The sequence below is a fragment of the Sus scrofa genome, chromosome 14, assembly GCF_000003025.6.
Source record: "Sus scrofa isolate TJ Tabasco breed Duroc chromosome 14, Sscrofa11.1, whole genome shotgun sequence".
Lineage (NCBI taxonomy): Eukaryota > Metazoa > Chordata > Mammalia > Artiodactyla > Suidae > Sus > Sus scrofa.
The window spans coordinates 76,699,263-76,723,631 of NC_010456.5; the positions used below are offsets into that span (position 1 = coordinate 76,699,263).

General features: G+C 41.2%; 2 protein-coding genes across 6 annotated transcripts in view; one reads left to right on the forward strand and one right to left on the reverse strand.

Moving 5' to 3' along the window:
- The window catches only part of LOC102160869 (atherin-like), a 91,529-nt gene extending 90,644 nt beyond the window's left edge, over positions 1-885 (reverse strand). For both annotated transcript variants that reach the window (XM_013983354.2, XM_005671125.3), the window contains exon 1: positions 522-885. In XM_013983354.2, the coding sequence (XP_013838808.1) occupies positions 522-861 (340 nt within the window). In that variant the 5' untranslated portion in view covers positions 862-885. The remainder of the gene's footprint in view (positions 1-521) is intronic.
- The window catches only part of VCL (vinculin), a 111,733-nt gene continuing 88,244 nt past the window's right edge, over positions 881-24,369 (forward strand). For 2 of the 4 annotated variants that reach the window (XM_021072078.1, XM_005671073.3), the window contains exon 1: positions 924-1,192. In XM_021072078.1, the coding sequence (XP_020927737.1) occupies positions 1,025-1,192 (168 nt within the window). In that variant the 5' untranslated portion in view covers positions 924-1,024. 4 annotated transcript variants of the gene reach the window in all.

Genomic DNA, 24,369 nt, shown 5'->3' on the forward strand with positions numbered 1-24,369 from the left:
CCAGAGCTGTTACCAGAGCCATAGCAGTAACAACGGTGGGTCTTTAACCTGTTGAGCCACAGGGGAATTCCCAGAATTGTCTTTTAATAGCAAAAAACAGAATCCAACTTAAATGTCCATTACTAGGAAATTATTCAATTCCATACAATGGAATACCATGCAGTCATTAAAAAGAATGAGGTAGACCTAGACCTACATTTACCAACAGTGAGATGATCAGGGTATTCCAAGGGGGAAAAATATCAAGTTCCAGGAAAATGTTTAATCTTACTTACTTAGAAAAAAATATACGTGCACAACAAAGTGAGCAGACAAAGGTCTCGAAGCTTGCGCACCAAACTGTTAACAGTGAGTATTCTGAGGACACAGAGGGTGGAGTGTGTGTGAATGAATGGGATGCTCCTGTTTCTCTATGCACTTCTGTTTTTTGACTATATTACAGAGAGGAAATGGAAAGAGTATTTTCAGGGCATCGTTTCAAGGGAAAAGTTGGGCAGCAGGCAGGGAGAACTATAGCTCACCAGTCTTGTCAGATTCCAGCGCCGCGGGAGGTAAGGAGAACCCGCCCAGCTGAGGTGATTCTGCAGAGGGGCGGCGCTCCGCAGAGACGAGGCGGGAGGCCGCCCCGGGGGGCGGGGCCCCGACTCCAGCCTCACGTTCCGTTCCCACCATGCCCTTATAAGGAGCGCCCGGCGTTAGGGCTCGGGAATCCGGTCGCAATCCCTTAGGCGCAGCCCCAATCCCAGGCCCCTCCCTTGGGAATGGGGGCGGGGCGGGGTCTTGGCGGCGCGGTTGTGGGGGCGGGGCATATCTAAGCAGGACCAATAGGAATGGTGGCTCCGATCTGAACGGCGCTGCCATTGGGCGCGGCGACGCGAGGGGGTGGGGCGCCCGCGAGGCTGGTTACGCCGAGGGAAGCCCGGACTCCGTAGTCGCTGCTCGGAGTCCCTCTCTTCGCGGGTTCCCCTCTCTGCCGTTCTCAGTTCTCTGTAGCCCGCGGTTCGCCGCCCCGCTAGCCGCCGCGATGCCGGTGTTTCATACGCGCACGATCGAGAGCATCCTGGAGCCGGTGGCGCAGCAGATCTCGCACCTGGTGATCATGCACGAGGAAGGCGAGGTGGACGGCAAAGCCATCCCTGACCTCACCGCGCCTGTGGCCGCCGTGCAGGCGGCGGTCAGCAACCTCGTCCGGGTGAGCGCGCCAGGCCTGGGATGGGGAACGGGGGCGGGAGACGTCCCAGGGGTCCCGGCCCGCCTCGCGGCTCCCCTGTGCTGCCTGCGGCTTTGCGCGTGGGCTCTGGAGCCAGACCGCCTCCGGTTTGAATCCTGACTCCCCCGCGCTGTGACCTTGAGCAAGACCCCGAGTCTCTCTGAGCTTCAGTTTTGTCATCTATGAAATGGGGGCAGTCGTAATAATGCCTGCCTTGCGGGTTTGTTGTGAAGATTCCGCGAGGTTTTTGTAAAGTGCCTAGCGCGGTGTTATGATCTATAGTAAGCGCTCAATAAATGATAGGTGTTAGGAGTCTGATAGCCCCTTTCTCTCAGTAGTCTGTCGCCCCACCGGTTGACACTCTTGCTCACAGCTCCTTTTTAGGCCTCCCGAGCCTCTGGGCTGGCGGGCTTCTCCACCGATTCTCTGCCTTTCCTTCCAGAGATTATTAGAGCCACGTTGTTCTCCTTCCTGATACTTGCCCCTCGCCTTAAAACCTGCCTCACCCACCACCCCTCCCCAGAGCTCCCCGCGTCCGGCGCTTTTGTCCACTTGTCTTACTGGCCACTCGTCTCCGTCTCCTCCCTCCCTGGGCATTCTACTTCTGCTCACACCTCTGGCCCTCACAAACGCCGGGTTATGTCTTTATGCAGAAATTCATAACCCTTTCCCCCTTTCGCTTAACCCTGCTGCCTTTCATTCCCCGTCCCCTCCCGCTCCCGTGGAGATTTCCACCTGGTTTTACCTGCTGTCAAACGGCGTCCTCCCACGGGAGCCTTTCCAGATCGGGGGCCCTTCTTGTCGGCCCCTCCTCCTGACAGGAAGCAAGATGGAGCTGCTGGGAGAGGCCTTTGGAATCTGGGATCTGCGGCCCCTGCCGGAGAAAAGGCCGGGGCGTCTCCTCCCAGATCCACAACTTTCCTAGGTGGCTAAGTGGCCCTGCAAGACCCCTGTAGCCCGCAGCTGTGACTAATAACTGAGGTGATTCCTGGAGGAGGCGGAGCCCACTTCTGAAATGGAAGAAGAGGTGCTGTGTGACCAGTCTCCTAACACTCCGATGGCTAATATCACACTTTTCTTTCCCACCCTGGGTGGGTGACTCAGACAGCTGCTGCCTGTGAGGAACAACTTTGGAAAAAGTTCATACTGCTCCCCCACTGAGCTTTGTGGAGTGCCTGTCAGGGTAGTTAGGAGGCTGGGAGGCAACCGTGGGTCTGGGTGGGGCTTGAGTTACTTACCTGATGAGAGCACTTTAATGCTTTGGAGGCATTTAAACGTGAAAGTCTTCCCCAGTCTTCTAGGGCTCTCCTCCACTGTTCAGGACTAGGAAGATGCTACTGACCAAATTCCCGTGCTGCCTTCTGTGTAGATTTAGCAAGACTCTGATATTCAGGAAGAATATTGTATTCATTCAAAATGTCTAGTTCTACAGTGTTCTTGTTCTTTTTATAACTAGTTTTAATCGAAGACTCCAGAGTACATTCCTATGTAGTGTTGTCTAACATGGCTGCATTCCAGGCCTCCATTTTTCAACAAATAGGAAACAATGTAAAGAGACAAGGTAATAGTGTCCCTCCAAGGAGTCTTTCAGGAAATGAAATCTTAAAACCACATGTTTCACTTGGAACAGAGCTAGTGTTGTCTAGGGGTTGCTATCTGGTTAGGCCATTTAGAGAAAAGTTATTTATGAGCTTTAACGCATGAGTTAATAAGAGTTGCATGTTTGCTATATAGGGGGCATTTTAATAAATCAGTGGTTCTCAGGTTGAGATGTGCATCAGAATCACCAGTGAGGCTTTTTTGAAATAAAGATATCCAGTTCCCTCCCCAGACTTACTGAGGAGCTCTTTTGGGGGTCGAGTCAAGGCCTTTGTGTTTTCAGGAAGCTCCGTAGGTGGCTGTGTTATATACCCTTAGGAAATACTGTGATAGATACTGTAAGACAAATACAAAAGAAGTGAGGCCAGTCATAAACTGAAAACAAAATTACATATAATTACATACTTCCCAATACATTATGAAGGGACTTGAGAGTATCTTGGGAGTTAGCAGAGAGAAAGTGAGGAGGATGGTGCTGATAGTCAAGTGTGAACAAAAGTACTTGTAAGTCACTTTCAAGTTACCACAAGTAGATTGTCTTGATCAGCTCAGGAGGCAAGTTGGAGAGAAATTGGAGATGAAGTCGGTGCATGCCATATGGGCAGTTTAACAGAAGTCCAATAAGATGAACAAAGAGAATGGGAAGGAGAGGATGAGGACAGTGGTATGAGGGAGAGGCATGGATTGTGTTGTGGGGAGGCCAGAGGACCTACCCATTACTTGGAATTCTGGGTATCCGTTGTGCCCTTATGTATTTGCTGCTGAATATTGTGATAAATTGTGTATAGTGTGTCAAGTTCCCATCTGGGTTGTTTGGAGAACAGGCCTCATATGATATATATTTGCTCCCCCGTTCTTACCCTCAACATTGGCACACAGGATGGCTTGATAAGTACTGTTGAAGGAAAGAAGGAACTATGGGAAGGGAGATAAATTAGGAGACTTTTAAAATTGGCTGGTCATGAAGAAAATGAGGGACTGGACTTGGCTGTGGCAGGGAAGAGGGAGTTATATTAGAACTATATTAGAAATGCAGTAGAAAAAGAATTAGTAGAGCTTGATGATTGCACTCAGGGAAAAACATGTAGCGTTACTAGAAAATAATGAAGCTGATTTTTGAACAAATATTCTGGAATTTATACAATTCAGGTTTCTTTCAGTTATCATGAGGGGTTATGTCCATATTCCAGTGCTTCTCTTCGGGAATTTCTTACATACATATGTCAAATTAATTTGTTTTACTTCAGTCAAGAAAATTGTGTCTGAAATGGGCATTCATTAGCCCTACTACTTGATGTAACCTTTTTTGGAATCTTTTAGATATTTCCAAAATTAAAATTTACCAGGCGAACTTGAAATTCTGAATTGTTAAGCAGTAGTCATATACTTATCAAATAGGTATTTACTGAGATCCTCTCTTAAGGTCAAAGCAGTAAGTATGGTACTGGGCAGAATAAGTTTAATACTGGATTGGAAGTCTTAAGTGGCTGAAAGAAGTGAAGTATCATGGAAGTTCAGAGGAAGGTGAGAGCATGGGCTTCATGGAGGAGGAGGTAACTTTTGAGCTGGCCTTAAAGACAGGTAGGGTTTGAAAATTTAAAGATGTGATAAGAAAAGCGGAGTGGAAAGAACTACCTCAACAAAGGCATAGAATTATTGAGAATCTGAGGGCAAGTTTTGATTGAGGGCATTATTAAGCAAGACTCATTTGGATTTGTAATTTTTTAGGTATATTTGTTAAACAAAAGTAGTCTGGTCACTGCAAACACACACACACACACACTCTCATCACAATTGAGTCATCACTTTTATTCTCACTTAGGGAGAGACTAGGATGGGAATATTTATTTACATGTTCTTTTTTCAACCTGGCATCCTGAACAAGACCATTTAAAAGAAAAAGCTTTGTTGATGCATAATTCACATACGATTCATTCATTTAAAGTGTACAGTTCAGTGTTTTTTAGTGTCTTTACAGAGTTGTGCAACATCACTATAATCTAGTTTTAGAACATTTTGTTCCTTCAAAAAGAAACTTCTTACCTGTTACAGTCACTCATTCTCTCCCATCCCTACCACTCCAGCCCTAGGCAGCCACCAGTCAGCTCTCTGTCTTTCTGGACTGACCTATTCTGGACATTTCAAATAAATGGAATCATAAAATATGTTGCCTTTTGTGCCTGACTTTTCCCTTAACATCATGCTTTCAAAGCTCATCCATAGTATATAGTATGTATCAGAAATTCATTCTTTTTTTTTATTGCTGGGTAATAGTCCATTGCACAAAATAAGGCCATTTTAAACATAAAGAGTGATTGTAATGCAATAATAAAACAATGTGGGGGCCTAGGAGAGAGTAGGGTGGGAAAGGAAAAAAATAGAGGAGGGGACAGGTTCCAAGCGTGGGATTCAGTAAGCAGTGTGAAAAAACAGAAGTCGTTAAACTGTCTGTCTTGTAGCATGGTAGATAAATTTTTCTTTTTCCCCATTGAAGTGGCCCATAGAAATCTGCCAGTCTTTGTGACCATATAGTCATGCCAGTTTTATTCATGGGGTTCATACACTTTGCCTTCCCCATTGCATCTGAGGGCATGTGTTGTAACTATTCTTGGGGCTCATGAAATATTTATTTTGGGAGTTTTTGTAGCCTTGATTTCATGAACCTCACCCATATATCATACCCTGTTGGGACCAGCTCTGGGACAAATAGCAGCATTGTCTTTAAACTGCTGGATGGGCAAGACTGTTCAGCTCTTCAAAATAAATCAGCAATTAATTTTGTCATTTATAAATTATCTTATTAACATCTGAAATTATTCCTTCATTAATTTCTTTTGGTTGATGTTAGACTTAAAATAACAACAGTAAGTAACAAAATAAATAACAATGTTTAGATGACAGGCTGGTGAATGATTTTTTTTCTTCTTAATAGTCTGTATTTTCCAATTTTTAAAATGAACATATGCATTCCTATATTAAGGAAAAATTAATAAGGTAAATAATAAGAACATTTTATAATCCTTTACAGTTTATAAAATGCTTTCATATATATAATCTCAGCAATCCTGTCAGGTAGGCATTGCTATGGTCCCAGTTTTATGGATGAAGATACTGTAGATCAGAGAAATTAAGTAACCTGCCCACAGTGGCACAGCTAGTTAGTGGCAAAGCTTGGACTCAAACTCTCTCTTACTCTGGATCCTCTGCTTTTTTCGCTCTACCAGTCTGTGTTCACTTAGAGTGAAGTTATTAAATACCAGTGGAAAATTTCCACCTTGTATTGGGTCTGGCTTTGGCATGCCTGTGTAAAGGGCCTGTATTTAAAAAGAAAAAAATTATATGAAGGTAAGGTTTTGTTTCACAGCGACATTCAATTATGTTGCATTAAAAAAAAAAAAAAAAAGGAGTTCCCATTGTGGCTCAGCAAGTTACAGACCCTACCAGGATCCATGAGGATTTGGGTTTGACTCCTGGCCCCACTCAATGAGTTAAGAATCTGGTGTGGCTGTGGCTGTGGCATAGATGGGCAGCTGCAGCTCCAATTTGACCCCTAGCCTGAGAACTTCCCATATGCTGCAGGTGTGGCCCTGAAAAGCAAAAAAAAAGAAAGAAAAAGAACAGATACAGATAGCACAGAAATATTTATGTCTGCAAAACAGATAAAGGCTTTTTAAAAATATATATATGGGTATTTAGCTTAAAGTCTATTAGAACTAAATAGTATTTAAAGTAGGTTGGTGGATTGTTTGGGGAATCTTGAAGTTTCATTTGAAAAACTTTGTCTCTAGATCAAAAGAAATATCTGAATGGGACTTAACATTCATGTGAATGAGAGAATGGAACAGTTTTGGAGATTGTATGTTTCTACAGCTATGTTTATAATTTTAATGGAACCTCAATTTATTTATTTTATTTTATTTTATTTTTTGTCTTTTTGCTATTTCTTGGGCCGCTCCCGCGGCATATGGAGGTTCCCAGGCTAGGGGTTGAATCGGAGCTGTAGCCACCGGCCTACGCCAGAGCCACAGCAACGCAGGATCTGAGCCGCGTCTGTGACCTACACCACAGCTCACGGCAACGCCGGATCGTTCACCCACTGAGCAAGGGCAGGGATCGAACCCGCAACCTCATGGTTCCTAGTCGGATTCGTTAACCACTGCGCCACGACGGGAACTCCGGAACCTCAATTTAAATATTTGTTTATATATATTGACATTTGGAAAGGTGGGCTCTCCTAAAGCTTTTTTATAAATAGCACTGGTATAACGATGGACAAAATCCTAACTCTGGTATCAACTACAGCATTGTAAATTAACTCCTTTTGTTATAGTTCGGGAGTAAGGGCAGCATTGAGGCAACTGCTTTTATGGGGATGGAACTTATTTGAATTTTAATATTTATTAAATAATTTATTAAATTAATATTTATTAAAAATAGTCTAGTCATTTTATGTACTTGATTAATGGTCATTTACATATGTATAAAATACTTACGTTTTATATGTATAACAAATGAGAGGGTCATGATTTTGAAAGCTTTTTGACAACTTCCTGATCTTTTACTGGCACACCTAGGAAGAGGGTAGATGGGAATATCCAGTATTCACAGTCCACAGTCGTGCTTAGCATGTATTTGCTGCCTTGTGACAGCCATCATGCTTGGTCTTCTTCACTGGATATAGGTTTCTCAGTGGTAGGGACTCTGTTCATTATGGTTTGCCCTTTTTATTTCCAGTGTCATATTCCTCATAGATGTGCAGCATAACTTTTTTAACCAAATAAACATATACATAGCATTCATTTTTTTATGCACAAAATATTGTAATAGGGATTTTTGTTCAACAGATATTTTCCATCCCCAGCTTTCAAACATCTGATATAGCTGAATTTCAGCAGTCTTCAAATTTATAATGGACTTCATCTGAAACAAGCGGAATATATACTAAGAGGGAGGAATGAATGGCTAACTGCCCATTGTTTGAGATAACAAAAGTGTTTGGGCTATTTTGGGTTGTGGTTCTCTGTTTCAGAGTCATTTCAACTATGCAGGCCACTTTCTAAATTCATAACATGAGAATATGTTGCCTCCTATCAGAAAGTGGCACTGGGATTTTGCGTTCTTTTTGAATTGGGAGTGTCTTTTAAAAATTTAACAATTGAGGCCAGGTGTTTGTTATTTGGAGCTCTGCTGGTTACAGTGCAGTATCATATTATGAGTTATGAATTCCTCATTAAAAGATCTTTATTTCCTTGAACCATATGGCAGGAGACAAAGATATCAGAAAGTTGATCTGCTTTCTTTTTTGCTTTCCAGCTGATCCGGCCCCAACTTTTTCATTGAACCTTATGTCGTGGTCATGATAGTGGGGTATATTTTTACATAATAAGCCAGCATTAGAGCAGTTTTAAAAGAAGTAGCAGTCTGTAAAGAGAAAATGTCAGAGATGAGCTGTTATCTCAGCAAGGTTTCTTTCTAGAATAATGCTGTGTGCTCAGGACTCTTGCTGAGGAAGGGTCATTCTGTCAGGTCATGTTGCTTTCAGTCAGGTCAGCCCTTAAACCTTTCCTGTCTATAGACAGGACTAGAAGAAGAAAACATAAATTTCAGCCTTGCCTTTTTTATGCTTCAACAGCCTTCAGTGTTATGTAGTATAAATACTTCAGAGTAAGCTTTAAGGAGTAAAGTTCAAATCTGTAATAAGACTCTGAAACACCCAGAGATGAAAGTTGATATATGGGACGAAGAGCCCATTGGAGGCGTTCATCTGTCTTTCTGTTTTTTTGTACTTTGGACCTGCAGAATTCCTTTTTTTTTTTTTTCTTTTTCATTTTTTTTATTACTCAAATGAATTTATCACATCTGTAGTTGTATAATGATCATAACAATCTGATTTCACAGGATTTCCATCCCACAGCCCAAGCACATCCCCCCACCCCCCAAACTGCCTCCTCCAGAGACCATAAGTTTTTCTGTGAGTCAGCATCTGTTCTGCAAAGAAGTTCCGTCTGTCCTTTTTTCAGATTCCACATGTCAGTGAAAGCATTTGATGTTGGTGTCTCATTGTATGGCTGACTTCACTTAGCATGATAGTTTCTAGGTCCATCCATGTTGCTAAAAATGCTGGTATTTCATTCTTTTTGATGGCTGAGTAATATTCCATTGTGTATATGTACCACATCTTCTGGATCCACTCCTCTGTCGATGGACATTTAGGTTGTTTCCATGTCTTGGCTATTGTAAATAGTGCTGCAATGAACACTGGAGTACATGTGTCTTTGCGAGTCGTGGTTTTTTCTGGATAGATGCCCAGGAGTAGGATTGCTGGATCAAATGGTAGTTCTATGTTTAGTTTTCTGAGGAATCTCCATACTGCTTTCCACAGTGGTTGCACCAATTTACAATCCCACCAACAGTGTATGAGGGTTCCTTTTTCTCCACACCCTCTCCAGCACTTATTGTTTGTAGACTTTTGGATGATGGCCATTCTGGCTGGTGTAAGGTGGTACCTCATTGTGGTTTTGATTTGCGTTTCTCTAATAATGAGTGACGCTGAATATCTTTTCATGTGTTTCTCGGCCATCTGTATGTCTTCTTTGGAGAATTTGGACCTGCAGAATTCTTGAATGTGTGTTTGGGTATATTGAGCCACAGAGACAGTTAAGTTCAGATAACATAAGTTTTGAGTTACCTGGGTGTGTCTGCTTCTCAGTTTTTTTCTGTCATTTCTGTACTTAGTTTCTGGTGGGAATGGTCCTGGAGAGGAAGGGTATCTTACCTGTTTCTTCGTAACAATTTACAAAAAGATTTATTAGAGGAGGAAGTTGAGATTAATATATAAGTAGAGGATTTTTTTTGTTTGTGTTTTTTATGAAAGTGTTTTATCTTTCATTTAACACTAAAAAATACTAGCGAATAGTGTACTCTTTATTAGCAATCATTTTAGTGAATAGTGTACTCTTTATTAGCAATCATTTTTTTTTGTCACGCTGAGCCTTTATACAATCTTTCAAAAAGAACAATTTCTTTTTCCTTTTTTTGGCTGGCTGCTCAGAGTTTATTTTCCATTTGGTGCAAGGCACAGGGTTATGGGGTGTCAGAAAGGCTCTCGTATGGCTTGGCTAGTAAAGAGTGGGGTTTTCTCACTTACCTTTTTGGTGATGTGCTGTTTTGATATTGAAGAACCCAACTGCTTCCTCTGGCAGCAGCCCATTTAGTCTCAGGAGGGGGAGGGGGAGGGGGAGGGAAGGGGCTTTAATGAGCCTAGCGCCTCGGAAGGAAGCCTGGCAGCCTGGTGGTGGTCGCTCAGGACTGGGGGCCTGCCATAGGTTGTGCCCGGTTTGGCCGCCAGGCTGCTGCTTCCCCACAGCTTCCCAAGCCAGGTCGCAGGTGGTCATGCTGGTGGCGTTCCCGCAGATCCCGAGTGCGCCGGAGACTCCAGCACCCGGGCCGTGAAGTGGGAGTGTGGGCTTCCCGAAAAAGAAGTTAGCCTACTAGTGTCCTGGGGGTCGGGGTTGGCTTCCCCAGGGCACTCGGCATTCTGCAGGAGGTGTCACTGGAAGTGGAGCTCAGGCGGCGCTGGTAGTCATGGTTGGTAGCCACGAGGGAGTTGCTCGAAGGGATGGCTGCCATGCTTCTTGCTTGTGGGCTGGTGACAACCTCGGAGCCGACCCCTCACGGGCCTTGGCGTGTGATCACGGAAGGCCGGGACAGGGACGCTAGGCGGTGGAACCCATCTGCGCTGGAGACCAAAGACAGCTGCTCCACGACTCAGATGCACGGGGCCAAAAAGAACAATTTCTTGGTTACAAAAGTATTAAATTTTTATCGCTGACATTGACAAAAATCAGTCTTAAAGTCACAGTTTTCTCCTGTGTTTCTCAGCTTTCTCAGTCTTTGAACTTGATTTGTCTTTTACTTTTTGTCTATTCTCTTTACTCCACATCAGTTTGTTTCCCTAGATATAAACACAAACAGCTATATATAGATTCACCAGCTTTTATCCTTTTTCACCATTAACACCCTCCCCCACCCCAACCCTTTAATTCACTTTCCCGCTGAAGAAATTGTGAAGAATGGTTAGGAAACCCAGTCTGTTACAACATTCTATGACTTTCTCTGTCATATACTGTTGAGGGAACCATGGTGTACTTAGCTAACTGCTGTTTCAGTAAGTGTGGAATGAAATAACTTCAAAATGATGGGTTAGATCCTGAAAGATCTTCTAATCTCAACATACTTATTAAAGATATGGGAGTTTTTAAGTTGCTCAAGTCTTTAAGTATGTGCATTATGTGCCAGACAAAGGGATAGAGTGTGATAGAGTAATGAATAAAAGGGAATTTGTATCATAAGATAGAGGCAGTTGGGGACTCCTTACCTTCCTTTCAGTCTCAGTAAAACCTTGTGGATAGTGTCTTTGTATGCTGGGGTCATCAGTCTTTGGATGATTGATTTGATTGTGTATTTGTTTTTTCCCCTCCCTTCCTACTCCCCTAGAGTGTCTTCCTTTAAGAGTGTTGGTTTCTGGGGAGTTCCCATTGTGGCTCAGTGGAAACAGATCCATCTAGTATCCGTGAGAATGTGGGTTTTATCCCAGGCCTTGCTTGGTGGGTCAGGGATCCAGTGTTGCTGTGAGCAGTGATGTAGTTTGAAGAGGTGGCTCAGATAGGTGTTGCTATGGCTGTGACCTAAGTTGGCAGCTACAACTCTGATTCGACCCCTAGCCTAGGAACTTACATATGCTGCAGTTGCAGCCCTAAAAAGAAAAAAAAAATGTTGGTTTCTGGGGAGTAAGGATTGGGTTATATTCTTCTTGATATTCTAATGCTGCGCTTATCTCAGTCTCTTGCTCCTTGTATTCCTTTGATTAGTGTGGTATGCACTGATAACTCACTGATCATTCTCAACTCTTTCACAGTGATGAGGATAGGTCACGGCCTCTTGCCCCCATTGGATGGCCCAGTGATTCTCTTTTCCTGCCCTCAACTGTTGCTGTAAACAAATGCCTATGTAGGAGGTCCCATTGTGGCTTAGCATGTTAAGAAGCTGACCTGGTCTCCATGAGGATTCAGGTTCAATCCCTGGCCTCCCTCAGTAGGTTAAAGCTCCAGTGTAGGTCTCAGATGTGGCTCGGATCCTGAGTTGCTGTGGCTGTGGCATAGGCCCACAGCGGCGGCTCCTATTGGATTCCTAGCCTGGGAACTTCCATATGTCGCAGTCCAGCTCTAAAAAGACAAAGAAAAAGGAAAAACACAAAAAGAAACAAAAAACAAATGCCTGTGTAATCACAAAGAGAAACAAAGATTCGTAAATGTTATTATATTGTGTTGGTTACATATTTGGACCTTTAGATTCCAAAGAATTCTGTCTCACTGGATAGGTATGAGTGCGGGATGTGTGTACATACAGAGGATGAGAGGTAGTGAATCTTAGAACTGAAAATATTTTACAAATATCGTTAAGCTGCAGAAAATAGAGTCCTTGGCCCTTAGAGAATTTTCCACTGATAAGATTTCCAGTTGAATGACTTTTAAGGGTAAAGTGGCTGAATTTCATAGCAGTTGGCCACGATCCAAGCCAAAGTCATTCCTTCTTTTGAAATAAGCTTAACTTATTCCCTCAAGTAGGCTTTCAGTGAAGAAAGAAAAATGGTCTGTTTCTTCTTAGAGTTGAGAATTGAGAACTATCAACTTATGTAGCTTCTCTATATTTCCAGCCTTCTCTCTGTCTACCCCCCATCCCTGGAGAATTGTCTCATCTTTTATCTGTAAGGTGGACAACATGTTTTTATTCATTTAATTTAAGTAGCTAAGGATATATGAATGTGCAAGTAAATATCTAGTAGTACTTAAATTTCTTATTCTATGGCTCTTCTCTGCAAACAGCAAAGTTATCAGACTCTAGCTATTGCCTGGTGTTCTGCCTTATAGTAGGATATATAAAATATGGTCTCTGGCCTCAAGTTGTTAAAATACAGATGTAATTTATGATCTTTTATTTTTTTTAATTTTTTTATTTTTTTTGTCTTTTTGCTATTTCTTGGGCCGCTCCCGCGGCATATGGAGGTTCCCAGGCTAGGGGTCCAATCAGAGCTGTAGCTGCCAGCCTATGCCAGAGCCACAGCAACTCGGGATCCGAGCCTCGTCTGCAACCTACACCACAGCTCACGGCAACGCCGGATCGTTAACCCACTGAGCAAGGGCAGGGACCGAACCCGCAACCTCATGGTTCCTAGTCGGATTCGTTAACCACTGCGCCACGACGGGAACTCCTATGATCTTTTAAAATATTTAGCTTACCTACATCTTCTCCACCAGTGAAATTGTTGCAGAATTTACATTTTTTTAAAGGGTTGCGTCCTAGCACTACAATTTTTAATTCCTTGGAGCCATAGAGAAAATGTGAGTGGGCCAGCATAGAAGGCGCAGGTGGTGGGCCCCTAGTCAGGAAAAGACCTTTGAGCATCAGCTTCAGCTGCCCTCTTCTTGTGCTTCTCCAGGCACAGAGGGTTTTCATTTCCTCCAGATTACAGTGCTTCTTGGGCCCTCACATGTGCTGTCCCCTCTAACTGAACTACTCTTCTGTTCTTTACCTGGATAATTTCTGCTCAACCTTGACTTCCATATTAAATATCAATTTTGGAGTTCCCATCATGGCTCAGCAGAAACGAAACCGACTTGGAACCATGAGGTTGCGGGTTCGATCCCTGGCCTTGCTCAGTGGGTTAAGGATCTGGCGTTGCCATGAGCTGTGGTGTAGGTTGCAGACGCGGCTCAGATCCTGTGTTGCCATGGCTCTGGTGTAGACCGGTGGCTACAGCTCTGATTAGACCCCTAGCCTGGGAACCTACATAGGGACACCCTTCCTGACTCTATCTCTAAAGCTATGCTCAGTCCCTCTATTGTATGATTATTTTTTCCCCTTATTGTGCTTTTCATAGTTGCAAGTAATTGTGTGATTATTATGTCTTTTAACATTTTTCTGCCACTAGAGTCCCAGGGGAAGATACTGGCTCTGCTGCCTACGCCCCTGAATTTTCGGCACTCATCGTAATGCTTGGCACATAGTTGAGCCTTGAGGAATAATTGTTGAATGAACAAGTGGGAAGATGATTTGCTGCTTCCCAACCCCGAATTGTTTTATGCTTCTTTGGAAAAGTGTATATATCACGCTGTGGGTGAAATTTAACTGCCAGTTAGGAAAACAGCTGTATATTATTGCTTAGCACAGGATATTGCATGCAGTGGGATCATCCAGTTCATGTTTCCTGAGTGAATAAATTCCAGGCTTGGAGTCCTGGAGTGCAGATGAGGATAATCCTGCCATAGGATTTTGCAGAATATGTAAGTGTAAATAAAAATATAAAACAAATTTAGAATTCTCTATTAGTTTTGGTGCTTTGCAAATGAATAGAAGAGCCAACTTTGGCAAAGTGCATCTGGCATGAGTTAGCAAATACCAAAGTCAGACTTTTAGCTATAGATGTAAAGTAAGTCAGCCTACAAACGTGATAAGAATCTCCGGAGGCAGTGTAGCATAATGGTTAAGAGTAAAGCCTCTTGAGCTCAACTCCTGAGGTTTAAATCTTACCATTGAATGACTCCTGCAAAGTATGTAACATTGGAGAAGGTTTAATTTCTGTTTCTCATAATCCACTTCTGTAAAACAAAACTAATCATAGTATCTGACTTGGAGTGTATTATTGGGGAGATTAACAGGTTCATAAAAATGTTTAGAACTATGGCTGACACATAGTTAAGAGCTCAGTAAATGTTAGATATATTAATTTATTTCCCATGATTTTTAAGTCATATTTTAAATGTTAGTCTAATGAAAAGGCAGTGTTGATTTTTTTCCTTTAGTGTCTAAGTATAACTTCTAACTTTTACTCAACAAGGCACAGTGCCAGTGAAAGCTTTCAGTAGAATTCCATATGTTGTGGAATATACAGTTTTACCAACTGTAGGGAAAATATCACTCACAGTTTAGGTGCCTGAGCCTTTGATTGCCAGTTTCCCATGATTTAAATCAGACATTGAAATTTGTGATTGATATCTTCTTTGTTTGGAACAGCAGAGAGGATAAAATTATATCTCCTCCCCAAACCCCTCCAAATTTAGAAGCAAGAATTGGGGCTTAGGATTTGGGATTTATCCCAAGCATTCGCTGTCCTATTTACTAAAAAAGAAGAGAGTGAAAGAGTAGTCACTAAAATGAATGGAATTGACCCTTCCAGGCAGAGTTAAAAAGTACGATGCTTTTGTGAAATAGAATTCATCTTATTTGGAACAGCCAAGTTAATTTAACAAGTATTTAATATTACATATGGTGCAGGATACGGGAAAAGGTTAGTACCCTAGCCAGAAAGGAAGGATAGAGTCTCTTTCAGATTTCCTATCAATATAGGAGGAATAGAGTTGAACGTGAGGGTCAAGGGACTCTAAACTTCTGGCTTGGAAGGTGTACTTGTTATTTCTAGTCTTTCAGTGGTTTTCTGAAACTTTTTTAACATGCATATTTAAAGTCTTATATTAGTTGACATCTTTACTGTTTACTTGAATAAAATTGTAAAATACTTGTAATTCCATATGGTTGTCTGAGATTTTGTTCATCTTCATGTTTTTTTACCCCCACAAATTAGACATCTTTACTGTTTACTTGAATAAAATTGTAAAATACTTGTAATACCATATGGTTGTCTGAGATTTTGTTTATCTTCATGTTTTTTTAACCCCACAAATTAGACACTATTGTTGTCCTATACAGTTGTTTTTTTTTCCCCCATTTATCTAAATGTTTACCACTTTCTTTGACATACAAGGGAAACAATGAACAGACTTGCCTCCTTCCTGAACTCTCCTTCACCAGTGTCTTTAGTTGGGTTTTTGGGAAATACACACTCTTAAGTTTTATTTGTCTGAAAACATCTTTATTTTTTCATCTTTTTTTGAAAGGTAATTTCTTTGGATATACAAAACTAGGCTGATAGTAATTTTTTCCCCACACTTTGGAAATATTATTCCAGTGCTGTTTGTATTCAGATCTACCATAGCCTAATTATTAATTTTGCTCTAGTAATAATTTTTTTCTCACTGGGGTTTTTTAAAGATCTTAAATTTTTGGGCTCCATAGTTTTGAGGGCTGATTTCTCTATCCTAGAAAATTCTTAGCCATTATCTCTTTGTTTTTTTTTTTTTTTTTTTTTTTTTTTGGCCTCTTCCTTAATTTTATTCTTATGCTTTGGAGGTGCAATTAGAAAAATATTGGACTTTCTCATTCTAATGTGTTTCTGAAGTGTTTATGTTTTCCATTTGATTATTTCTTCAGCTCTTCCAGTTTGCTAATTCTCATGTAGCTGGGTTTAATATGCCATTTGATCCAGCTACTGAGTTTTCAATTTAAATGACAGTATTTTTTACTTCTAGAATTGTATCTTTTCAAAATCGTCTCGTCAGTATTGGTAGTCCCTTGTTCGTTCATATTACTTAAAAGAGATTGCTTTTATGCTTTTTTTTTGTTTGTTTGTTTGATGGAAAACATCTTGGAGCGTAAGAACTGCAAGAGCTTAATACCAGGATGAGACTTGAAAGTCACATTTATTTATTTGTTTTTTCTTTTTTTGCTGCCCTACAACATTTGGAGTTCCCAGTTCAGGGATCATATCTGAGCTGCAGTTGTGATCTACACCACAGCTGTGACAACACTGGATCCTTTAACCCACTGTGCCTGGCTGGGGATCAAACCTATGTCCCAGTGCCCCAGAGACACTGCTAATCCTGTTGCACCACAGTGGGAACTCCTATTTTTATTTAAAAAATTTTTTTAATGACTGAGACCAAGCATATGCCAGGGATTGAATCCAAACTGTAGCTGCGACCTATGCCACAGCTGCAGCAATGTGGGATCCTTTAGCCTACTGTACTGGACTGGGGATCAAACCTATGCCTCTGAAGTGACCTAAGCTACTGCAGTCAGATTCTTAACCCATTGTGCCACAGTGGGAACTCGCTGAAAGTCACTTTCAAAATCTGATGAAATGCCAAGATAACAGTACTGTCTTAAGACTGTAGAAGTCTCTAATCCTTTTTCTCTTTAAATTTTTTTATTGCCATAAAATATACATAACATAAAAATTTACTTTTTTAGCTATTTCTAAATACAAAGTTCTGTGGCATTAAATATATTCACATTATTGTACAGCCATCACCACTATGTCCAGAATTTTATTTTCCCTGGTTAAAACTCTGTACCTATTAAACCCTAACTTACCATTTCTCCATCCCTTGAGTCCTTGGCAATTACTTTCACTCCCTCTTTCACTTCTCTAGGTACCTCATATAAGTGGTATCATACAGTGTTTGTTTTTGTGAGTGGTGTCTTCAGGTTTCATCCATGTTGTATCGTGTGTCAGAATTTCCTCCCTTTTAAATATTGAATAATATATCACGTTTGCTTATCCATTCATCTGTTGATAGACACTTGGGTTGCTTCCAGCTTTTGGCACATGTGAATAATGCTGCCGGTTCATCATCACACTTTTGATGCCTTCGGAGGTCTGGACTCTGTCCTGAGGGATGTAAGCTTCTGATGGACTTCAAATGCCAGGGAGCAAACATGTAATCAAAGCAGTCCAAGGGCTCTTTTGAAGAATAAGGTGAGAAGACAGGACTGGAAGTTCATTCTGTCTTAAAGAGGCAGTGTTTGAAGCGTGAAGTTTGCCAGCCAGAATAAAACCAGAAAGCCTTCTGTGCAGAGAGAATGAAAAGAAATAAGGGTGTGAATGTGGGAAATAGGGAAGCTTTACTAATGATACTCTTAAGGTAGTTTGGGCTTGTTTATGAAGGCACTTAGGAGTTATATGTAGTGGGATTGAGTAGTGGGGTTTTGGGTTATAAATTTTTGTTTTTATTACTATAATTCATGTTTGTCTCCTTACAATGAACATGTACCATTTTTGAAGTGAAAAAATAAGTCCAGTCTTTCCCCATATCTTTTTATTGTTATTGTTTGCATCATTCTCACTTCCTGGATTACTTTTCATCTTTTTTTAAAATGGGCCCAGGATTGATGTCACTTTCTCCATGAAGCTCTTTCCAGGTTGCTCAGTTGAAATTAATCTCTCCCTTTGCTGTGTTTCAATGGGGCTTGACTCTGTTGCTTATAAGATACAACCATAAATTAGAGCTACTTATGTGCATATCTGTTTGTACCCCTTCTTCCTCCGACCCCACCCAGCCTCCAGATTTGACTTCTAGAAGGCATGCGGTGCTCCAATCAGGTGGGATTACTCCCAATTGATGGATGCTCTAATGTTGAATCGGTTGTCTTTGCAGCACTGCAGTTTCCCCTCTGTCAGAGCAAGGAGAGATAGATATAAATTCTGAGTCACAGTCAGCAGGGTGATTTTAAAATTCCTAGGGCAATGGTATATCTATGAACACTGGATAATTATGCTTTCCTAATTTGAGAAGGCTGCTGGAAAGTCTCTGGAGTAAAAGCCACAAGTAAATAAACATCTCTAAAACTGCCATATCTACTGCATCTTGAAAACCAAAACATGAAGGCTACATTTTGCCTGATATATACCTGAGAATTCTTATCTTGGAACTGGAAGTTCCAACTTGGGCTGTTTGTTTGAAAGCTTCCATAAGAAGGCAAAGTCCTCAATTAGTCTACTGCATTCAAATGCTCTACTGAAGGCACTGAAGAATGGGAATGCAAAAATCACCTCCCCTCCTTCTTTTCTAGAAATTGATTTCTTATTATGTTTGTGAAATAAATAATCCTTTTCCTCATCTTTTTTTCAAGTAGTGTTCTGTTGATCCTTCTGTGTCTTTTTTCTTCTCCTTTCTCAAAGCTACCAGTCTAGATTAGGCTTTAGTATTATACCTTCTTGATAGTCATTTGCTAATCTCTCACTCCCATCCATTACTGACTGCTAAGTAAAGCTTCTAAGTACAGCTCTGATCTCAACACTTTCTTGTCCAGAAACCGGCACCTCCTACCATTGTTTTCTAAATGAATCTAAATTCCTTTTTCTAGCTCTTTTTAAAAATGGAGTATATTTGGCACAAAGCATTATGTAAATTTAAGGTATCTGTTACTTTGATACATTTATATATTGTAATATGATTGCTGTTGTAGTGCTATCCTATTATATCATTATAGTGCAGTATTATTGTCTGTCTTATTCCAGCTCTCGAGGGCTGTCACTTCCTACCCCCTTTCTGTTCTTATTTCTCTGTAGAGTGGAGAAGTCAACAAACTACAGCCTCTGGGCCAAATTTGGTACTGCTCAGGAGCTAAGAATAGTGTTTACATTTTTAAGAATTTGAAAAAAAGTCAAAAGCAGAGTACTTTGTGACACATGAAAATATATAAAACTAATGCTTTTTTTATGGCCATGCCCATGACATATGGAAGTTCCCAGGCCAGGGATCAAACCTGTGCCTCCTCAGTGATCTGAGCTGCTGCAGTCTGATTCTTAACCCATCGCACCACAGTGAGAACTTCAATATCTGTAAATAAGGCTATTTTGGAACACAGCCATGCCCAATCATTTACATATTTTCTATGACTGCTTTCACACTGCAGTAGTGTTAAAGTTGTGGCAGAAGACCGCATGGCTCACAGCGCCTAAAATATTTACTCTCTGGTCCTTTATAGAAAAAATTACCAACTCTCTTGGATTTATAAAGTTGGAAATAAGACCTCAGAGGTGTTCTGATCCAACTCTCTTATTTTAAAACTGAGAGAATGTACTCTCAGACGTAATCAGCACTGGGTCTAGGGCGAGCTTTGGCAGTGGAAAAGCCCAAACCAGAATTTGTTGCTGGTCCTACCCCACCATGGTGCCCCTCGCATGAAAGCTGTACTAGCCCAACAGGACTACTTGGCATTTTATGAACGAACTCCAATTTGTCTCACTTCTGCTTCTATGTACATGCTGCATTTCCTTCCGTCTAAGATGCCTTCTTCCCTCCAGAAATATTGTCCATGCCTTAAGGCTTAGCTCAAATACTGAAGACTGCCTTTATCTTAGCAACGGGTTGAGCTCTCTGTCTACTAGCCCCCAGTAGTGCTGTTACACCTCCCTGTTAACACACACCAGAGTTATTTATATAGTCCTGATGCTATTCCAGGCAATAAATGCCCTAAACTCTGCATCTCTGTGTCATGAGGAAGTATCATCTGCACATTGCCTTACATACAGAATTCTTAGTACATAATTTAAAGAATGAACTAATCCTAAAATGTCAAGCTGTAAGAGATGCCTTTACGGTTTCTAGTTTGGGAGTTCCTGCTGTGGCATAGTGGCAGCTGATGGGGTCACCAAGGAGATGTGGGTTTGATTCCCGGTCCGGTGCAGTGGATTAAAGGATCTTTCATTGCCACATCTGTGGCTGGGATTTAGTCCCTGGGCTGGGAACTTCCATATGCCTCGGGTGTGGACATTAAAAAAAAAGAGTTTCTAATTTGCGTCTATTTAAAAAAGAGAGGGAGTTCCCATTGTGGTTCAGCAGATTATAAACCTGACCAATATCCAAGAGGATACAGGTTCAGTCCCTGGCTTCTTAGTGGGTTAAGGATCCAGTGTTGCTGTGAGCTGTGGTGTAGGTCACAGATGTGCCTTGGATCCTGCGTTGCTGTGGCTGTGGCGCAGGCCGGCTGCTGCAGTTCTGATTTGACTCCTAGCCTGGGAGCTTCCATATGCCACAGGGGTGACCTTAAAAAGCAAAAAAATAAAAAGTAAATAAAAAAGAAAGAATATAACACCACTGAGTAATATGTATATAGTAATATATATTATAATATATAATAATATATATTACAGTAATATAAATTATAATACTATATATATATATATATTACTTCCCACGGCATGCAGAAGTTCCTGGGCCAGGGATCAAATGCGAGCCACAGCAGTGTCAACACTGGATCCTAGCTGCTAGACCATCAGGGAACTTCTAAGTAATATTTGTGATGGGATCAGTATATAGAAGAATTTGTAGCTAGTTTACCTACATGGTATCCACCATCCGCCTAGCAATCGAGGAAGTATGTATACCCTGGGGAGAGAACTCGGATTTGTCCTAAGGAGGATTACCTAATTATGTGATGATTATCTAAGCCTTTAGTATATTTGATTACCAGGCTTATAGAAACGTGCCTGCTAAGGTCGGAATTCACACTTTAAAATTCGGCAAGGAAAACCTGACACATTTTCTCTCAGTCCCCGGGGGTTCTCTGTTATTATACTTTCCATATAAACTCTCAGTTTGGGATTTCCATTTATGAACTAAATATAGACTTGTGTTGTTCTGTAATGAACCATTAGGAGTGGACTTGATGTTTAGTAAGGACTGAAGATAAAAGGATTGTAATTTAGTGTTTAGATGTGTTGCCAGTTAAATTATCTTTAACAGTGTCCTTAAAACAACAATTAAAAAAAACAGATAGATGAAAGGACTCTCATTATAGTGTAATTCTCTCAGTTCTAATTCTGTTTCTTCTTTTTTGCCTAACCAGGAATAAATTATCTAAGATGATGGAAGCCCAGTTTACTAATGGGTTTAGTTGTCTGTGGCAACTGTGGAACATGTAGGCTGCAGTATTGATATTTTGTATTAGTAAGCAAGTGAAACAAAAGGAAATGAACTTTAATATTCCTGTAAAAGTATTTCTCTTGATTAGACCAAGGCTGTGTCTGATCTGTCAGTGTTCTATGAAGAGCAGTGATGAAATGCAGTCTTCAAAGGCTCAGATACAACTAGTGTTGGGGATGGTTGATAGCTTTTTTTCTATCTGCACAACTAGGTCGGTTTTGTCTGGATTTGCCGTAGCTGTTCTCTTATTTCACTTTTCAGCAAGTTTAGAATCAAGTCTGTGCTCAGCCCATATGCAGTCACACTAAATTACATTTGTAGTAGTTGAGAAGAAAAAGTAAAAACATTAAGTAGAAAACCATAAAGGGAAAACTTTAGGGGATTTATGTAGTATAGGTAGCATAACACATTAGTTTTTTTCTATGGGCATTTTAATTGGCAGTCTTAATCATTTGACCCATTAATATTACAAAACACTGAATTTCCAGTTATGGTCACTTCTAAAAAATGTGTTTGTAGCTTGAGGTAAGAAATAGTGATTTTTGGAGTTCCTCCTGTGGTGCAGTGGGTTAAGAATCTGACTGCAGTGGCTTGAGTCTCTGCGGAGAAGTGGGTTTGATCCCTGGCCCAGCGCAGTGGGTTAAAGGATCTGGTGTTGCCACAGCCACAGTAAGTTGAAGCTGCGACTCTGATTCAATCCGTGGCCTGGGGACTTACATATGCCACAGGTACAGCCATTAAACAAAAAGAGTAGTTTTACTTATGGCCCTTATTTAATGGGTCAGAGTGTCTATTATAGCCTAGAGCCAAATTCAATTACTGTAAAAGTGATTCTGAATAACCTCCAATTACCAAGCAGGATGGTGCATGATATTAGTAACAATACTTATTTGCCCTTGGGTTACTATTTCAAGTTTTGACTGCACCTCTTTTAAAAAAAAGTCTGCATTGTTGGCCAGTCCTGGTTACATTTTTTTTTAATTTATTTTTTAAAGTTTTACTTATTTATTTTTGCTTTTTTTTTTTTAGGGCCATATTCGCTGCATATGGAGGTTCCCAGGCTAGGGGTCAAATTGCAGCTACAACTGCTGGCCTACACCACAGCCACAGTAACATCAGATCCAAGCCGCATCTGCAGACTACACCACAGCTCATGGTAACTCCAGATCCTTAACCCACTGAGCGAGGCTGGGGATCGAACCCATAACCTCATGGTTCCTAGTCGGATTCGTTTCCACTGCGCCATGATGGGAACTCCCTTGTTCCACTTTAAAAGCTAGTTGCAGGAGTTCCCGTCGTGGCGCAGTGGTTAACGAATCTGACTAGGAACCATGAGGTTGTGAGTTCGGTCCCTCCCTGCCCTTGCTCAGTGGGTTAATGATCCGGCGTTGCCATGAGCTGTGGTGTAGGTTGCAGACATGGCTCGGATCCTGCATTGCTGTGGCTGTGGCGTAGGCCAGTGGCTATAGCTCCGATTCGACCCCTAGCCTGGAAACCTCCATATGTCGCGGGATCGGCCCAAAAAAATAGCAAAAAAAAAAGATGAGAAAAATAAAATAAAAATAAAATTTGGAAAAAAAAAAAAAAAGCTAGTTGCAGCCAGATTGACTCAGTTGATCATTCCTAAACAAATAGAAGTTAAGGAACTTAAGCAGCTGAAGTCCTGTTTTTGCTGTGGAAACCTTCCAGCTTCTGGGGAGGAAAATCAGAATAATTGGACATCAGTTGTTTAAACTGCATATTTATCCATTGTGATCTTGAATTTTCATTTTGTCCTTCATGCCATCTGAAAGCTCCATAGAATTATAGAATCTTGCAGTATTACAGCAGAAAATTTTAGGCATCATTGAATCTGTCTTCCTCATTAAAAAAAAAAAAATCGCAGATAGTGGTTTAGGATCAGAGCCTTGGGTGCTGAAGTCAACATCACTCTCTGAGTGATTTTGGGTTTATCAGTTTACCTCTCTTTGTCTCTGTTTTTCATCTGTAAAATGAGATAGCAATGCTATTTGCCTCATAGGATTGTTATAAGGATTTAGTGAGGTAATAAAGGATTTCTGATTTATAGCACGTGCTCAATTTTAAAAAAATTAAAAGGAAAAAACGCAAGTCACAAAAGAGTACTATAACGGTCAGAGGGAAAGATAAAGGGTCTAATGTTTATTTAGCACTAGTTATCATTCAGGCCATGAAAGATGCATATGTATTAGGTGATTTACATGTGTATGACTACATCCTTTAGCCATGAAAGATGTTTTACTTTTTCCATTTTACTGATGAGGAGAATGAGGCTCAAAGATTATTACTTGCCCCAGGACACAGAACTAGGAACAACAGAGTGAGGTAAGATTCATCCCAAAGCCCAAATTCTTTTCCCACCACTCCATGTCAGGATGGGCCCTCGGTCCCAGTTTTCCAAACATAAAAAAATGGGTGCTGATTGAAAATTCATTTACAACTTGGTTTGGGGTTATTTTTCCATAGGGACAGTGTTAGAAACAATATGTTACATATCCAGACTTAATCTGCAAAAGCTACAGTGTAACTGAAAATTTTCACATTTGTGAACTAAAACTGTTAAGAAAAAAGTGTGTTTGCAACTCTAGCTGTTAAATAGAAAAACAAAACAAAGAGGTGTTTTTGTTTGTTTGTTTGTGTCTTTTTGCCTTTTCTAGGGCCGCTCCTGTGGCGTATGGAGGCTCCCAGGCTAGGGGTCTAATTGGAGCTGTAGTTGTCGGCCTACGCCAGAGCCACAGCAACGCGGGATCCGAGCTGCGTCTGCAACCTACACCACAGCCCACGGCAACGCCAGATCCTTAACCCACTGAGCAAGGCCAGGGATCAAACCTGCAACCTCATGGTTCCTGGTGGGATTTGTTAACCACTGAGCCACGACGGCAACTCCAAAAGAGGGTGTATTTTAAATTGTGTGGAATGTTTGAGAATATCAGATTT